Below are 20,234 nucleotides of genomic sequence, written 5' to 3'. Positions count from 1 at the left end.
AGTAGTAAGCTATCTTCAGATAGTAAGTCAAAGTTATATTTTTGTTAGAAAAGAATTTATTTAGAAAAGATCTGTTTTGTAACTTCTTTGGTAGGTTATATATGTGGGTTAGTAGTAATATATATGTATGTGTATATTTATATATATATATGCATATATATATAAATATATATGCATATATATATATAAATATACACATACATATATATATAAGCACATACAATAGTGACAAAGGGCTTTTTTTTTTTTTTTTTTTTACTTTATAACATTTAGGCAAAGAGGCTTCTTTTAAAATGATATTCCTTAACTTATTGATTCTTAGGTAAAGGAAAAACAAAATATTTTAATTGTTTAAATTACTGAAAAACTAATTACATCATAAGTTTATTTAAATCTTATACCTTAAAAATTTATCAAAGAAATGTGTTTTAATTGTTTCCGATCTCCTATACTGAGTAGATTTACCAGCAAATAACATAAATTACACAGTCTCCAAATTAAATTTATTTTGTTAAAGTTTATACTAATCTCATATATAATAATATAAAATATACTTATTACATAAAAATATTTATATAATCTAACAAGGTGAAAGGATGACTGGGAAACTATGTACATACACAGAGGAAATCTAAATAAGCCCAGCAAAAGGAAGAAAACAAAGAGGACCTCAGAAAGGGCTTTAACATTGAATGTATTCTTTGGCCTACCCACAAATTAATCAGAAAAGGGTGGAAGCCTTATGGACTTGAGGTTCTAGAACACAACTTCTGTCTAAACCATTGGATGTTGACTAAACTATTTGGGTTCCAAGGAAGTCATTATATGCAATGGCAGTCTTAGGAGGAGGGGAGAGAAATAAACAAGACAAACAAGAGCCACAAACTTTCTACATTTGATGAAAAACATTCTGTAGATCCAAGAAGCTCAGTAGATCCTATGTAGGATAAACACAAAGAGAATCACATTGAGAAACATCATAGACAAACTGCTAAAAACTCAAAGACAAACAGTAAAACTTGAAAGTGCCAAGAAAAGAACATCATATACATGGAATAACAGTGAGAATAATGGCTAATGTCTCTTCAGAAACAGTGGAAGGCAGAAAGCAGTAAAATTATATCTTCAAAAAGAAATTCTCAACCAAGTTTTTTATATCCAGTGAAAATATCTTTCAAAGATGAAGGCAAAAATAGTTTCCCAAATAACAAGACATAAAATGAATTCTTTGCTAGCATACATGACCTATAAGAGTTACTAAAGAAAATCTTTCAGACTGAAAATAAATAATAGCAAACAGTAACTTGAATCCATAGGAGGGAATGAAAAGTACTGGAAATTCTAAGTATATGGGTCAATGTAAAAGATTCTCCGTGTGTGTAAATATGTAAATATGTATGTTTGTATTCTCTTCTATTAATTTCTTTAAAAGCATATTTTAAAGCAAAACCCTAACACTGTATTGTTAAGTTTGTAACAGATATATGTGACAATAATAGTATACAGAAAGAGGAGGAAATGAAGCTCAGTTGGAGCAAATTTACCATAGTTTACTGAAATTAAGTAAGTATTAACTGGAATAGATTATGATAAGATAAAGATGCATATTATAAGTGCTAGAGCAAACAGTTTTAAAATCTCAAAAAAAGCTGAATACTCAGAAGACTAAAATAGCATGCTAAAAATATTTTTTGAACAAAATGATGGCAGTAAAGAAAGAAGAAAAGAGTGAAAAAGATATGAGACATATAGAAATTAAATAACAAAATAGAAGCCTTTGCTTAACCCAGTGTTGCAAAGGATTTCTTCTATGTTTTATTCTAGAAATTTTATAATTTTAGAGTTTACATTTGAGTCTAAAATTCATTTAAGTTAATTTTCATATAGGGTGAGATTTCTGGACCAGTTTCTTTATTTACATTTTTTTGCACATGGATATCCATCATACCCAAATTACATTAAATGTGATTTAAAAGTCATATGGGCAGTTCACTTACTCTTAGGAGAAATCTGGGTAGTAGAGGCTTTATGTCTTTCAGCTCAATACCTGTCCTGCAAATCGCCCACTAGGGGCTTTAAATAATCAACTTAGATGCTATGCCTCTTTCTTCAGCTTTAAAATGGGGTTAATGGGACACTGCATTAAATTTCAATTCAAGGAGAATTTATGAATATCTATATTTACATTTATACTTATATTTATTTTTATATTCACATATTCTTTTCTTGGATCACCATGATGGACCCCAGAGCTAGAGGGGCAGAGAATATATTCCAAGTTTCATAGCAGAACAAAATGCCATCTTGGCAATCTTGGCCTCCAGAGCTGCGGGCCTATCAAGTCAAAAGAATTTTCAGGGACAATGCAAATGAGCTTCTTTAAAAAAATTTTTTTTAATTTATTAATTACAGTTGACATACAATATTATATTAGTTTTAGGTATACAACATAGTGATTAGACAAGTAGGGTCAGGCCTGGTTAGTACTTAGATGGAAGATGAACTACTTTAATCAGATTTTCAAGATCCATTCTATTAATTTATGCATTCATAATTGGAGAACTACTATAGTCAGCTCCTGTACTAAGAGCTGGAGATAAAGCAGTGAATAAACAAATGCAGACCCAGCCCTCTTGTAGTTTATATTCTAGCATTGCCCCCTTTAAACCCAGGGGTTGTACAGAACTGCCTGTAGAGAGAGGCAGGGAGAAGGCTTTGATCTGGAACAGACAAGCCAAGCATTATAGTTATTCTCTGCAAGACTAGGGAAGGGCACTGTCTTGAGCAAATCCTATTAAACCTCATCAAGCTCATTACTGCTCTTCATCTTTAATCCTTTCCTATGTTGCAAATGGGAAGCTGTGCTGAGACAATCAAACCTCTTGGGAGATAGAGCTTAAAGTCCAGCAAAGTGGTTTAATCTCTTTGATTAAACCAAAACAAGTAGATAAAGAATCAAAAGAGGCGAAATCAAAAAAAGGTGATGCTTTAGTGAATCTGACATTCCTTTAAATGGACCTCTATATTAAGAATTCCAAAAACACCACCCACCCCCTAGTGAAGACAACTCTATCATGGGGGTGCTTTAGAAGGTCAGGAGTCACAGACGCAGCAGCCTGATGGGAACTGCACTTGGTGGTCAATAGGGTTTTCTGAAGAGAGAACTGGGCTGGGTGTTTTATCTCAGACTCGGTTTCCCTATTGTGAAAATGGGAATAGCAGACATCTTTAACGATTTCCTTCTTTCATTCTTATAAAAATGAAATGAAAATAAAAGTCATAAGGAAATATAAATAAGTTGGTAGAGCCAATGTTGAAAAAAAAAACTGGCTAATACTGCCTGATTTTAACATTTATCATAAAGATAAAGTAATCAAGAAAGTGTAAGGAGAGACAAATAGATCAATGGAAAAGAATAGTGTCCAGAAATAACCCCACATATATATATGGATAACATTTTCAAGAGAGGTATAAGAACAATCCGGCAGATAATGAATAATTTTCAACAAAACTGTTGGTACAATTAGATATTCATTTCTAAAAAAAAAAATTTAACCCATATCTCCCACATTATCCATTACATTTATCCATTTATTTATAAATAACTAAAGTTATTTATAAATGAATTCTTAGATACAACACGAAAGACAATCCATAAACCATGTTGATATGAGTTTATCAAAATGTAAAATGTCTCTTTTTTGAAAGACTGCTAAGAGGATGAAAAGATAAGCCACATATAAAGAACTTTTACAACTCAGTAATAATACAGACAAATTAATTTAAAATGGGCAAAATATTTAAATGGATACTTTATCATAGAAAATATGTGAATGGCTAATAAAGACATGAAAAAATCATTAATTATTAAGAAAATGCAAATTAAATCTGCCATTAATACCATTACACCCCAACTGGAAAGGCTGTAATAAAATAGACTGACAATACCAACTGTTGGTGAGCATTAGAAGAAATCGGAAACCCTTATACACTGATAATGGGAATGTAAACTGATACGGGCACTTTGGAAATTGGTTTAGAAGTTTCCTAAAAAGTTAAACCTATACTTATCATATGACCTGACAGTTATACTTTTGGGTATTTATTTACCCCAAAGAAATAAAAAATGCATCCACATAAAATGTTTATGTTATTGTCCATATCAGCATTATTTAGAATAGCTAAAAATGAGTACCTAGTGAGTGGATAAACAAAATGTAGTATATCCATACAAGGAACACTAGTTAGAAATAAGAAATAAACTACTTATCCATGTAACAATATGGGTAAACCTCGAAACCATTATACTGTGTCAAAGAAGTGAGACCAAAAAAACCTGTATGTTGTATAGTTCTATTTATATGAAATTTGTAAGAAAAAAACAAAAATGTAGAAATAAAAATCTATCAGTGGTTGTCTAAGCTGTAAACATGAGGGACAACTGACTACAAATGGGCACAAGAGAACTTTTCCAGGTGATGGAGGTGTTTTAATCCTGAATTGTGGTGATGATTGCACTCCTATATAAATTTACTAAAACCCATTGAACTATATATGTAATACATGCCAATATTTTGGTATATAAATTATACTTTAATAAAACCGTTAAAAACAAAAAGGTATCTAGCCTAGAAGCAGAATTTGAGACTTATTAGCATATAGGTGATCACTGTAACTATAAAAGTGAAGGAGATATCTGGGGAAAGTCTATTGAAAAGGAAAACATAAGAACCTGGGACAGATCCCTATGGTCCGCAATACTTAGAGGATCCAGCAAAAAAAGAAAAAGGAAATGCAGCTATAAAAGTAGAATAAAAACCAAAGGAATATAGTGTCTCAGCAAGCAAGTATTGCTCAGAGGGGACTCGGTCAAAAAGATATCAAATGCTGCTGATGACTCAAAGAAGAAAAAAGACCAAAAGGTTTTTGATGATGGTCACCTGAGACCTTCGCATGAAAGTTTTTGAGGAGCAGGGAGGGTACAGGTCAATCTGGAGTGGACTTTAAAGTGAGCGAGAGGTAATGGAATGAAGGCAAAAAGTATAGGGAGTCTGCTTTAATAAGTTTATCTGAAAATGGAAGGAGGCAGATAAAGCAGAAACTGACAGGAGATGCAAGTGAGAGATTATTGTTGCAATAAAAGATTCAATAGCATGTTTCACTGCAGTTGGAAAGAAGGAAGGATGTTGAGAATTCAGAAGAAGGAGTATAAATGTAAACAAATTCCATAAGAAGACAGAAGAGGATGGAATTGAAAGCACAGGTTGAGGGATTAGCATTAAACAGAGGATGAAACAATTCTTCCATGTATAAGAATATAGAAAATGGTATAAGCAAATTAATAGATTTCAGGGCATTAAGGGAAAGCTTGTTTGGTGGCAAGAGAACAGTTGAAGTGATAGATCAAAAGTGAAGTTACTTGGGTGTTCCTGAAACAAGTTTTAAGACAATCCTTTGGAACATGTAATTTATTTGAGAGGATTCTCAAGAAACAGGTATAAGGGAACAGGGAGAATACATCAGAGGACAAGAAAAAACTAATAAAAGGGTGCATTTTTAGCTGTTTATCATTGTAGGCAACTGGGCCTGACTCGTGCTGGGGAGTTATTATTTAACTTTTATTACCACTCTGTGGAACCATGTGGAATGTGCCCTGCAGTCATCTCTGCAGGGTTGGAAGGACACAATACACCAACTCATGCCTTCCAGGGGCCCTACACACCCCACCCCTTCCAGGCTGCCTTTCTAGGGATGAACAAACTCTCCAACTTCAGAAAAATCCCAGAGGTAGAAAAACAAAGATAGGAAGGAGAGTTGACCTTGAGGTGAAATGTTGACAGCATCCAAGGCTCCATAGGAACTGAACACAACAGCTTGAGCTGAAAACTGAAGTAGGCCTAGGGCAGGGTTAAATTAGACAGAACAACTGATTGAAAGTCCCTGCAAGATCAAAGTGATTGAGCAAATAATTTGGGATAATAAGAGTTCTTTGACTATGTGAAAGTTACATATGTCCTCTGAGCTGTTGATTTATCATCAATAAATGGGGATGAGAATGCCCACTTTGCAGTTACTTCTAGAATTAAAATATGCCCTTACTATGTGAAGTGCTTAGCATAGAGTCTGGCGTATAGTATATGTGTGTGGAATAGAAGCTAGTATATTATTGCTAGTATCTATTGAAGCATTAGTAATGTTAATAACTACCTGCATTGTAGATAATAATGGATTAATTCAGACTCTATAAAAGATGTTTACTATTTCCTGAATGTAATATTTTGAATACTAAAGTATTGCAGGTTTTTTTGGAAGGACATTAACTTTTGATATAGTTTTGAAATTAGTTTCATCAAAGAATAAGCATTGGAAAAATGTTAAATGTAATCTAATTCCTATTTATCCCCTTTAGTTTGGATTGCATTTAAGTTTTCGTCAGACCAGAATGACATTGTTTTTTCAAAGAACTATCCAGAAATGTTCTGTTGGTTTTGTTTTTGAATCTTTTCTGCTTTTGAACTTATCCAAACACCGAGGAACAATCTACTCTCTAACAACTTCTGATGGCAAATAAGTTTTCTTTAATTCTAGCTTAAATCTTTAATGCCATCATTTTGTTTTTATTCATTTTCTTCTCGATGGAGAAAAAAAGGAACAATTGGTTGCTATTGTAAACTTTCTTTTGTTTAGGATTTATTTAGTATGCAAGACTTGGATATCTTTTTTTTTTCTGTCTGGATATAGAACTCCCACTGCTTTTTTTTTTTTTTTCCCAAAGGATGATAGAATTTGCAATGAAGATCCTTTAGAGCTCACTTTTTCTCTATATATAACCAGATGAATTAATACCAGTTAAAATATTATTAATTGTCATTTGGCATTTCTTTTGTATTCCTCGTAGTAAATTGCCGGGTGTGTCGTTTGCTCATTTACCAATTGAGATATTATTATTATTTTTCTTATGAATAATAAAAACCCTGTATATTAATAATGTTAACTATTAAGCCACAAAATGCTTTTTTCCTATTTTGTTATTTGCCTTTCAGTTTAGTTTATAATATTGTTGCCTTATATCATTAATATTTTGTCAAATATATAACTTTTTTCCATTATGAATTTCTTCTTTTGTTTCCATGCTTAGAGACATCTCACTCACCAAGAGCTCTGAGCAATGTTCACTTATTTTTTTTCTGCTCCTTTAATATTTTTATTTTTAAATGGGCTCTCTAATCCATCCAGAATTAATTTAAATACAGGATTGCACATTTATTCTTAATAAAGTCCATGTTGTTCATTATAGCATATTGTTTCAGTCTGTGGTAACATTTCATATTATGAAATCTGTTACATATATCTTTATAACACATAATATATCAGTGGTTCTCAACTGAAGGCAATTTTACCCTCTATGAGAAATTTGGTAATGTCTGGAGACATTTTTATTTGTCAGGATTAAGGGCAGAAGGGTTGGGGGAGAGGCTGGCTACTGGCCTCTAGTGAGTAGAGGCTGGGGATGATGCTGACCATCCTACAATGTACAGGACAGCCCCCAACAAAGAATTGTCAATAATGCCAAGATTAAAAGAACCCGATAGGTGAGAAAGAAAGATCAAGAGAGATCAATCCCTTGGGTACCATTTCTCTGCCAGTTACATACTCACCAGTAGTAACATTACCTGGCCTATATTTCTGTTTCCTACTCTGAGGCGCATTATAAGAGACTTTGGCTCCTACTTTGAAGAAAACTAGACTATATATATTTTTATTATCCCTGTGCCATTTCAAAAAACAAATGAGCTTAATAGTTTTAAGAGCCACACTGTCTGGGTTCAATCAGGGTCCTGCTCCTTAAAAGTTGTGTGACCCTGGGCAAGTTACTTAACCTGTCTTCAATTCCTTCATCTGTAAAAGGAGGATAATGAGCATACCTTTACCTAGATTGTCATAGAATTGCAAGATGCTTAAAGCAGTGCTTGACACATAGTAAACATTATAGAAGAGTTCGGTAACAATGATAATAAAGTAAATGACTTGGTTTTTTTATGAAACTTTTTTGATCATGGTGACCCATACTTACTTTTTATATTAAAAATTGTACTTTTAAAAATCCATTGCAGATTTTCTCCAGTGATCAAATGAAAACAGCATGTTTCTTCTTTAGCCTTCTACTATATGTCTTATCCTCTTGCCATACAGCATAAACCTCATCAAAATATCAACTGTGTTCTATTATTATTATTTAACTTTTATTACCACTGTCAAACTTGCAGATTTTCCTGTAGGCACATACCTCTTTAATATATAGAGTTACTTATAGTTCCACCTATGAGAAAAATTAATTTTGCATAAAGACTGTATCCATTTTTAGTTACATTCTGAAAGTTAATGATGATTCCCTTGGAATTATATTTGTCTTTTTGTGTAAAAATCTAAATTTATTTTATTAACCTGTGCTGAACACATTTTATGTCACCCTCTAGACACTGTGTTATTTCTGATCCCCTTACTAGGCAGATTTTTTTCTTCTGTGTATTTTCAAGCCTCTTAATTCTTTGCTTTCGTTAAAAATTGTATCTTCTAGATTGGTACTGTGCAATGGAATTTTCTGTGATGATGGAAATGTTTTATTCTAAAAGTACGGTTGAGCCTTTGAAATGTGGCTAGAACAACTGAGGAACTGAATTTTAAATGATAGTTAATTTAAATGTAAATAGCCACATGCATCTAGTGGCAGCCACATTGAACAGCCCAGCTCTAGAGTATCTCTTCCATTTTCAATTTAAAATTTTCAGCTTCATTCGAACTTGAACCTATTTCATTAAACGTGTTTGTATGCACTTTTGTTTATTCTGTAGGTTACATATATTTCTTATGTTTCAGTAATCAAGTTATTTTTACTTCATAATCCTGTATTTTCCATATAGTAATAATACATAGTCTTAAATGATTGGGACTGTGCATGCTTATATCTGTTTGTAGAGTATATAATGTATTATCTCTTAAAATCAGGTGCTTGCTTTTCTTTTCCTTTTTTTTTTTTTTACAAATCAAAATGTGTTCATTTTTTAGAAAAAAAAAAGAATGAAAATGATAACAAGAGATAAAGAGGAGAATAAAAATTACCCCAGTGGCACAACTACTACTTTTTCCCCTTTTACACACACATGCCTACACCCCTCACCCCCTCCACACAGTGACATGTGATAGATTTGGGGACTTGGATGAGTTTCTTCTATACATAATATGTTCTTTTATTTTTAAACACATTACTGATTATACAGATAATGCATATTTATTATTTTAAAAAAATGGAAAACACTGAAGAGTATAGTGAAGGAAAAAAAAAAAAAAACTAGCCATAATCATAAAATGAATAGGTTAGCCACGTACATTCTTCTGGTTTGTTTTCTTCCAGGGTTGTTTCTAAGATGCATAGGTAGATGGATACACAGGCAGGTAGATAAATAGGTAGGTAGATAAGTGAACAGATATTAAAAGTTTTAAAATTATACTGTAGATATGCAGAGTTTACCAATGAAAGTACACACCTTTCAGATGGTAATCAAACAAAAATATATGTCACTATGAGTATGTGTCATCAACAATGATATTAGTGGCTATTTTGAACATTTGTAAATTTAAAGTAATAAAAATAAGTAGTGGTTAACATTTATTCTCTGAATTTGTCAATCCATTAATTGTGCCTTATTTCTACATCATGAAAATTTTCCTATAGTTTAAAATAAAATTTGTAAACATTTTAATGGCCATATCGCATTCCATTATATCTATAAGCCATCATTTTAAACCAGTTTCCTATTATTGCACACTTAGGATATTTCTCTCTTTCTCACACTATCTCTCTGTCTCTCTGTCTCTCTCTCTCTCTCTTTCACCGCTATAAATAGCATTGCACTCTAAGTCTTAGCATCTAAAACTTTTCATCTCTGAATATTTCCTTAGGATACATTCTTAGAAATGAAATCACTGGGCCAAATGAAATGAACAGATTCAAGACCTTTGATATGTATTGCCAAAGTGCCCTCCAGAAAGTTCCTTGTTGTATAAAAGCAAATAAATAATCCTTGTTCTGTTTCTACTCTAATCATTTTTATGCAGCTTTTCATTGAACTTTTAAACTTCTCTTTGGTTTTAGAACTCAGAATTGTTTTTTCAATAAAGGTTTCTTTCAAGGGATTAGCAAAGTAATCACATTGTTATAAGTATCCAAACAATGTAATAACTCTCTTGTTTTTTCTTAGTAAAGGTTCTTATATATAACATTTTTTAATGTATAAATTATTTCTTTCTAGGGTGAACAAGGAGAAAAAGGAGATCCAGGTGTGGCTGGCATTAATGGACAAAATGTGAGCCTAACTCTTTTTTTTCTAATATTTTGATTACATTTTGCCACTGAAATATGCTGACTATCTAATCCTAGTAAGATTGGACTATCTTGAAAGACCTAGCCACAGTCAGCAATATCAAGAATCAAGGCAGATTTTCACATGGCTCAGTAGAGGCTCAGTATTTTTAATTTCACTACAGATAGTTCCTTGGTTTTATATGCAGTTGACCCTTGAACAATGCACCAGTTAGGGGCGCTGACCCCCACACAGTCAAAAATTTGCATATAACTTTTGACTCATCAAAAGCTTAGATGGTTCCAGAACCCCCACATGGCTGTCCAAATCCTCAGATGCTCAAGTCCCCTATATAAAATGGCGTAGATCAATGCATACAGTTGGCCCTCTGTATCTCAGACTCCCAGCCACAGATCAGAAATAGTACTGGTATTTATTGAAGAAAATTCATGGGTAAGTGGACCTACATGGTTCAAACTCATGTTGTTCAAGAGTCAACCGTATTTCATACTTGCATCACCCTTAACAGCCCTTTCTCCTTTGTTGCTGTTTCTGGCTTGCATTTTTTCTAGTCTTCCCTTTATCTATCTTTTTTCTTCTTTCATTCTACTGTGGTCTGTGTTCTTACCCAGGGTTCACTTTTTATTCTACCCCGAATGTCCATCTTCTGAAGGATCTATATAGGTAGGATCACAGTGATGCAAAGAAAGGGAAGAAAAGAAGGAAAACATGTATCCGTATTGCTCACCCTCCCCTGCGCCAGTTCTTCGGCCTCAAAGATACTCTTGCCTGCAGTCCCGCCATCTCCTCCCCTTTCCCTTAGGACAGTTATCCCCTTGGAGGTTCACTTCGATTCTTATGAAATTTGAAAGATAGCCCACATCTGGATTTTCTTCTGAAATGTAGATTAATCTTATTTCAGGTCATCAAATTCGCCATTTACTAAAGATAAAATAACTTTACTGGAGAAAGTATCCAAAATGAGAATTGTTTTTCCTAGTTTTCTTTTTTTCACATGTATAGAAATGTTTTTGAAGATTCTGAAGGGCCACACTACTTGCTTTATGGATAAAAGAATAAGAAAGCTAGATTTGATTCTTTAATGCTGCGGAGGTGTTATGAAATCCATCCTGTGGTAGATCATTACAGTGGGAAGGGAGACATCATTACAATCCTTGAGGCCATTGAACAAAGTTAGAGGGATACCTGGGGAAGGGGTGCTTCCAGAGAGGAATACCTAAGTAGTTAACACTGGCAGGAGGCCTGACCCCTGCAGCTTTACTCTTGTTTACTTTCTAAGAAATCCCATTTACATCTTTCATATGCCCCTCATTCTTGTTCCTCTCCCCTTTGAAATCATTTTTATACACCAGAGAAAGGGAATGGCACCAATAGCTTACAGCTAGAGGAGTCTCTGCCTCTTCTCTACCTCCTTTTGGTGTATCAGGGCATAGACTATCACAGCTGTTGGCCCATACATTTAAATGGAGCTTCTGATTCATCTCACTAGCCCTGTCTTTGGAGGTACCTGGTGTGGTGGTAAGAGTTCTGGAGTGGAAAACTAGAGCTCAGTTCATTTCCTAGTTCTGTCACTAGCTGAGAAAAATCACTTTTCAGAGTCTATAAAGTAATGGACTATGAATAGATTCTCAAGTCCCCATCACTATGATTTTCTACAAAGAGATTATTAAGTTACAAATTTGAAAAGCATGGTGAATCTTAAAGCATTTTTTCAAGTTTCTGGAATTCCTGCTATATGTAAGTGTAAGGCACTGTGGAGAAAATAAAACAGGAATACAGCTGGAGCCAGAATATGGAAAGTCCTATGTGTCTTCCCTTCTTCTTCTGAACAGAAGGGAGCTATGGTCCAAACAGTGTTAAATGAAGATTTGTTTTACAGTGTATTCTATAAAATGGAGAGAACTGGGCCTTTGCCTGTGTGTGTTTGGTTTTTGTTTTTGTTTTTGTTTTTAATCATACTCTTCATGGAATCCCTAGTACTTAGTAAATATATGGAGTGATTGAGTTCTCAGTAATTATTTGCTGAAGTTGCATTTTAAAAATTGAGAGATTATTATAATAGTCTAAAATATTAGAGCCTAAGGATAACAGAGATAGAAGGGAGGGCACGAGTAGTGATGTTACAAAGGTGAAATATATATATAATTTGGCACTTGACTGTGGTGAAAATTCAAAAATAGCCCAAGGATTTGACCATTCATTATGGGAAGGATGTTATTTTGCGAGAAATGTAGGAGTGTTGAAAGAAATTACCTACAGTGCTGCAAAATATAACCAAGCTACATATATGTGGACTATCTGAGAAAGAAGAAAAAAATATATTTTTAGAAGTTCATTAAGATAATGTCAGAATTGAAATAGAGCACGAAATTTTCCAAATACTTGAATAAAACTGGAAAGAGAATTGAGGGGTTGGAACCTAAAATATACTCACATTACCTTAGTTAGTGCTTTGGAAATTTTTCTTATTGGTGTCTAAAGTGACTTGGCTTTTTAGAATTAATCAATTGAGACGCACATATATTTGAGTGCCTATTACATGCCCAAACACCCTGGCAGCCATTGTATGAGTTCCAAGTCTGAATAGATTGACTTGTGGAGAGAGCACACAGCCTAGTGGGCAGTATGAGCTTTCCTTTTTGAGAAAGATCTTGGAAGAGTCCTTCATATGCCCCAGTCACAGGATGTCATTTCTTTAGTATCATTATTGTTTCATGTAGCTCATTAGGTACATCGTAAAGCATGACAAAGCACATTAACTAACTTTTCTCACTTGGTTACTTAGTTAATACGTAGGTAATATTGTTTTTCTTTCCTTAATTTTGCCAAAGATATTTAGGAGTCATGACTACAGAGAAATAATAAAAGTAACATTTCTTCTACTTCCCCTTTACTATCACTAGGAGTAAAGAATCAAGTGCTCTGTTGTTACATCATTGGTGGTGGTGGTGTTAATCTTGTGCTATAGTCCAGCAACTGTTTTCATGAGAGATTTGAAATTCGATCCTTACCCCAGCCAAGCTAGCTAGCCTATTTCAGAGGTAAGGAATAAAGGCTTGAGAAAATAAGCAACTTTTTAGAAAACGGTAAAGTCAGCCTTTAATCCTACATGTTTAACTGAAAAGTTTCTTATTTTCCCACCAAATTATGCGACATTTGTCACTGCCTATTTTTCAATGCTAAAATAAACTGACTGCAAACTAAAATCATTCAGCATTTATGACAGTTCACTCTGACTTTCAATAAATGCAGGCACACATTCTTAGGGAATGAAGGGTATTATAATAGCAATTTCAATTTGAATTAGAATCAAGACATGATGGGGTTTATAACTTTGGAAATATCCTGTTAGAATGCATAGTGAATCACTTCAATGGGCCAGCTCATTCTCCTACTTTCTAAGTCAGAGAAAATTGGAAGAATTTAATATTCCTACAAAATGAATTCAAAAACCTTTTAAAATTCTTTATTCTTGCATATTACATATACCTTGATGTAAATGTATTTAATAGTTTCTTATGTGCCAGCTTTCCCACAAAATTGGCAAGCTCACTTTATAAAGTATAAAACTTATTTAAAGGGGAGTATGCAGTAAGTAGTTCAGTCTTTATCTATGAGACACTGTTGGCATTTTGGGCAAGACATTTCTTTGCCGTGTGGGACTGTTTTACAAGGGTAGAATGTTTAGCATCCTTGAGACTCACCAACTAAATATCAGTAGCAGACCTTAGTCATTAAGACAAAAAAAAGTTCTGATACCTTTTTAAATGCATCCTTGATTATCTCCGTGTGTGTGTGTATGTGTGTGTGTGTGTGTGTGTGTGCGCGCGCGCGCGCACGTAAACTTTGTCTTGATCTCCAAGTTATTTGAGTATTAGACTAAAGATATTGTACTAAACATCCATTGAAATTGTCAGAAATTTGAATTGCTAGAATTTGTTCTTCAAAATACAAGACCTCAGCTTTATAAACATTCTAGTTAATACTTAAATGGTTTTTATTGTGACCTACTATGAGATACATTCAACAATGGCATCTTAGAACAGACTTGAGAGGGAGTCTTATAAAGTTGTTAGTGTCCCCTTTGAAGCCAGACTATATGGGCTCAAATTCCAGCTCTGCCACTGGCTAGCTGTCATACTACTCTGTACATTACTTATTCTCTCTGTGACTCAGTTTCTTCATTTGCCTAATAGGATCTTAATGTTAAAAGCACCTAAGTCATAGACATTTTTCCTGAGGATTACATAGTTATCAGATGTAGAGCATGTAGAACAATGTTTCACATGTAGTAAGAGCAACATAAACATTTGCTATTTTGAGAAACTGGGTTAAGCGAAACATATTTATCTCTAGTAGAAATATCTTTTCATTTATTTTCGTGGTGTTATATAATCTTAAAGAAGCAAATTTCAATCACTGAGTTTAGTTTCTTTCTCTGCATTTTTATTATTGTTTTTCAAATCTTCCTTATCAGAATGGCAGCATCTGATGTTCCTAAAATAATCATGTTAATCTCTTTATACCAATGCAATCTGTAATACTGAATACAAAAATATTGAAATCACAAAGCTGAGATATCAGCTGGCGACAGCTGGTGCCATTGCTAGGGAATAAAATGCAGTCAGTGGAAGATGAGTAAAGAATTAATTGATGGATTAAAATTTAACAAATAACATTACTTTGTATCGTCTGATTTTTAAAGATGCTACATACCATAAGTATGTAGGTTTTGCAATAAAAAATTAATTTCAAGTCTACCTGCTTTTATAATTCTAGCCGTAATTCTGTCTTTCAGCTTTCCTCTTGCCTTTAGAAGAGTTCCTGCCTCTGCATAACATATGAAATCAACTACTGTGCTTTCGAGAATCTTTATACACATGAATTTTATTGAGAACCTTGATAATAGATGCCTACCTTATTCAATATTGAATTCAGAGTCTGTTCTATTTGATTCTTTATGCTTTATGGTGAGTGCTGTGTCTTTTTCTCCCCAGTACTCAATAACCATTGATAGCAGCACCAGTGTGACACAAGGAGAAAAATTATACTTGAGCAAAGCATTACAGATCTGTTTCTGAGAGCCTATTATGATGCCATGGCCTTAAAAACATTGTACTTTGTCACAGGAAGACATGAGTTACATGGGCCCACTTCAGTGGCCATAATAGTAGAAGCTTGACGAATGCAGCACTTCTCAATTGCATTTTATTCTCTGTGAGTTAAAACAAGTTGTTTTATATCCATCAACTGAGTACAAAACTGAATAGAATGAACTATTAATTATCCTTTAAACTTGGACTTGAAAAGCAAAAGCAGCATTTATTAAGTACCTACCATGTGATAAGTATTTTTAAAATATGATTCTCAGAACAACCTTTCAAGATAACTGTTATTTATATCTACTTTATAGGGAAGCTTAAATAACTTACTTAAGGTTATACATAAAATGCCACTCCTTTTCTGACTCTTCTGAGCTGGAGTCTTGAGCACCTCCAGTAGAATTAGGCACCCCTGGGAATTGCTTCCTTCACACTTGCTATATACTTGTCTAATAGCACTCCATATGCACATCAGCTTGTAATTGGTTGCATTATTCCCCCACCCCCCTCCCTGACCATATTTGATTGAACAAGGAATAGTTATGGAATCACTTGTCATTAACTTCCTTCCCAGAAGTTGCAGTTAGGGTCAATTTGTCAGGCAGTAATACTGAAAAAAATTTTAATGTATTATTTTAAGCCTAAAAATATTTTTGCAACATGTAACATACATGATGGTCATAAATCATAGTAATAACTGGAATATGGGTATACCCAGAATTCAATATTGAATTCAACATTGAATGGGTACAGTCAATATTCGGTACATCCATGCTAGCCACAGAGTTAACCTTTTCCTAAATATTGTGTTTAATATTTCCTTCCATTTTAAAAAAAAGTTTTTATATTCATATGTTCATAGATTTTAGTCTTGCATATTTATAGATATTTAATATTGTTTGTTGATTAAATGGATAGTTGATATCTTTTTCAGCCATTTCTTCAGGTTTGTCTTTCCTCTGGATAGCATTACACCAGCAAGAAGGGAGAAAACCTCTTCTTATAAATTTCTCAACTCAGTAAATGGCGCAATCTCCTAGCCAGTTATCTAAGCCAACTGCAAATCAGCCTTGTTGCCGTCTTGCCCCTGTCTCCACTTTCAGCATATCTGCAAGTTCTGCCTTCTATTTTGTGCCAGTTCTACCACTTCTATCTCCGCTGTCACCACCCTATCTCGGCCATCTTGCTCTCTTGATTTGTTGTTGTTGTTGTTGTTGTTGTTGTTGTTGAAAGAGTCATCTCATATTATTTCATACTTAAAACAATAAGTGGCTTCCCACTGTACTCCTTCCCAAATCCGCAGTTCTCTCTGCCATGTCACCTGGCTAATTTGACTTAATCTCCTGCTCCTTACCTACTCACTCATGATTCTCCTCGCTGGGGCCTTTTGTGCTAGCTGTTTCCTCTTATCCCAGGCCTTTTTCCCAGGATCATTGCATGGCTAGATCTTTTGAAATAACAAATGTCACCTCCACAAAGAGGCTGTTTCTGACCACCCCAGCTGAAATAGCAGCTCTCTCTTCCTTCACATTTATCACATTCAGCTTGTTGACTTGTTTCCTGTCAGTCATCTTTCTCTTATACCATGAGTTCCATAAGGACAGGAATCTTGATTTTGTAAAGGAAAAAATTATTCTGATCCTTGTTACAAGGATAAGGAAGATTTTTTTTATTCAAGACTATTACGTAGGGTATAGCAATAGAGAAGAAAGATTGGGCTCAACCCTGAATGCAGCCAGGACAAGTGGGGATTTATAGCCAGTCAGCAGAGTGATGGATCAGTGAATGGAAAATTACTAAGAGCAGACATTTAGGGTAGGGGGATTCTTGCTACACTGACTTACCAGAATTCTTGCTAAAGGCAAGCCAAAGATGTCAAAGGTGGGCGATGAGAAACTTGATCGGATATCAAAGATAGGGGATTCTCTCTAAACTGACTAAGCAAGATTCTTGCTTAAACTGGGCTAGACAGGCCAAAGACAGGATAGGATGGGGACCGAGGTTGAGGCTCAAAGGAGCTTGACTAAAGTTTGGTCAAAGACAGTCTTTGTCAACTTCTTGTTCTTTTTTGTATCCCTATGTAATACCATCTAATAGTAATATATTGTTATATAATATATAATATTTTGTCCATAATATTATCTTAAAATATAATATTATAAATTCAAGAGAAATGCAAATATATTACATTTCTAGTAGCCACATTAGAAAAGTAAAAAGAAAGAGGAGAAACTAATTTTAATGATATATTTTATTTAATCCCATATCCAAAATGTTATAATTTCAATATATAATCAACATACAAATTATGAATGTGTATTTTACATTTTTTATACTAAATATCAAGAGCCGAATAGTATTTTACACTCATAGCATATTTCAATTCAGACTAGTCACATTTCAAGGACTCAAAAGCTACATGTGGTTCATGGCTACTGTATTGGACAGTGCAAGTCTAACAGTTAGAGAGTGACTGCATACAAGGTATATAATAAATGTTTATTGAATAAATGGATGACTGAAAAAGTGACCTAAGAATAAAATCTACTCACAGAACTGGCAGTTTTCTTCCCCCAAGTGTTCAGAATATGTTGGTGCCAAATTTTATACCAGAGGCATATCTAAATAATGTGTTACTTGATTTGGGAAGGAATGGATGTTTCAAATAATAAGAGAATATCACATCTCAAATATGATTTAATATTTTGCTAATCCTTGTTCTAGAAATACTGCAAGGTAATGGAAGAAACATAGCTACAAATTTCATGAAAAAGATATTATGCAACTAGAAAGGTTTTTTGTTTTGCCAGTTAGATGCTGTTTTCATTTACTAATTTTTTTATGTGTAAGACTGCAGTTTTCATATACTCTCTGCAAAAAGATTTTGAGTATCCAGTTCTCTTTTGCTCCTTTAAATTATCATTGGCTTCTATATTGAGTAGCTACAGGTGATGGCATTTGGCATTGTTTACTCACTACAAAATGTCAGAGCTGGCTCCTCTGCTCAGAACTGTAATGCACCTAGATTTACTGTGCATTGTCTGACTTCAGACTATTTCTTTTTTCCATTATTGTTCTTCCCTTATTCAATGTGTTAAACGAAGAACAAGGAAACACATTTTTTCCTATTTGCCGCATAGTCAGGTTGTGACTATCAAACTTTCTATTTACACTATGAATACATTCAGCTATAGACCTGATCTCTAGTGAAATCTATTGTGGTAATCTGAAAGCTGTCATTTCTGAGTCAGAGCAACTAAATACTCACTAAAACACCCAAGAGTCTAGAAGATTTATGAATATATTTATCTGATGTGTTATGTCTTATACAGTTTCATTTGATATTTTTATAAACTCAGGTTAAAAAAAAGAGATAGGGATTAGAGAACTAGAAGATACTTTAAAACAGAAAAGAGATTTCAGTTTAGCCCCAGTTTTGTGCGTGATCTGAAAAGAATATATCCTTTATTTCTTTTTCCCCCACAATTATATTTTTTTGAAAGAGACATAAAAATGTTTTTTATTTAAATCTTGAATTTTGGGGGCAAGTTTCATAAAGGCCAAATCAATGCTAAATCAGAGATATTTACCACATCCTCAAATTTAATCCAAAGTGGATACTTAAAAGCTCATATAGATCTAAATGATGTTCTCCCAGATGGTGAATTAATGTAATTTTAGCAGGAAGCAAAGTTGCACAAATATGCAGTATTGAGGACTCACACTGATTTAATGTATCTGTACCCACCACAGCGCAGATGTTGCTTGTCATTTTAGTGCCAGTTTTCTCTATTTCTCTCTATAACACACACTGAAGAATGGGATTTAGGCGTTCAGTAAATTATGATTTATTTTGTGACTAATGACTTGTTGGAAATCGAAGCTTTCTGTGAACTGTATATAGAAATCACATTGGTTGTGTTTTTTTGTGCAGGGTTTGAAAGGTGACTTGGGTTCTCGTGGTCCACCAGGTCCAAAAGGAGAAAAGGTATTATATTTACCCAGAAAAGTGCCAATCTTTTCTTAAGAAAACCCTGAGAACCTCTGTAGTGACTTTTCATGGATAGTTTAACTGCCAAAAGTTAATTTTGTTAAAATTAACCAAAGGCTATTACGTTAAAAGCATCTGAACAAGAAAAGCCTTTTTGGTTTATTTAATTAGTTTGAAGAGACTAAATACACAATTGCTAGTCAACATGAATTTGTGTTTATAAGATTTCCCCTTTCTCTCCTTTGCTTAACCAAATTTGGCATTCCATCACCAAATTAGCAACCGTGTCCTGTGTTGGGGAACTTTGCCAGTAGCACTAAGCTGCCACTGTGATGGTGAAGCAGGTGGCCTTTGGGGAAAGGAGGTTACCTTTGCATTTCAGTCTTAGTCTAAATGTTCCATTTCCTGCCACCTTTTCTCACATGCGATTTTATAATGGCATTTTGGCAATTGACCTTGAAAAGATAATTAAGAAATAGTAAAAGCAAGAGTTGTTTGGCATAAGGTTATTGGACGATCCCAGTTTGATGAGAATTGTCGGTGTGGCTGTTTTGCACTAGATTTTGTTCTCTGCTATCAGTGCATTTAGAAATCCTTGTCTGCTATATTTACTTCTACATTAAAGCTGGTCTTGCAAATTGATCCTCAGTGAGGGGTTTAAGCTACATCAGTGTTCCTTAACAATTATTGGTTATTTTTATTTAGTTGTTCCCTAAAATAATGATTACACAATGCTAAGTCTTAACTTTTGAGGTGACT

The 20,234-nt window shown here is 33.9% G+C and overlaps 1 protein-coding gene across 1 annotated transcript in view; it reads left to right on the top strand.

The window, feature by feature from the left end:
* COL19A1 (collagen type XIX alpha 1 chain) overlaps nucleotides 1-20,234 on the top strand; it is a 292,373-nt gene that overhangs the window by 120,641 nt on the left and 151,498 nt on the right. The window contains exons 12-13 of the mRNA XM_039853067.1: nucleotides 10,311-10,364; nucleotides 19,419-19,472. Of these exons, the coding sequence (XP_039709001.1) occupies nucleotides 10,311-10,364; nucleotides 19,419-19,472 (108 nt within the window). The remainder of the gene's footprint in view (nucleotides 1-10,310; nucleotides 10,365-19,418; nucleotides 19,473-20,234) is intronic.

This window comes from Pteropus medius, unplaced genomic scaffold (assembly GCF_902729225.1).
Source record: "Pteropus medius unplaced genomic scaffold, Ma_sr-lr_union100, whole genome shotgun sequence".
In the NCBI taxonomy this organism is placed as follows: domain Eukaryota; kingdom Metazoa; phylum Chordata; class Mammalia; order Chiroptera; family Pteropodidae; genus Pteropus; species Pteropus medius.
The sequence above is the reverse complement of the archived record's forward strand: the minus strand, read 5'-3'. Positions and strand labels throughout refer to the sequence as shown.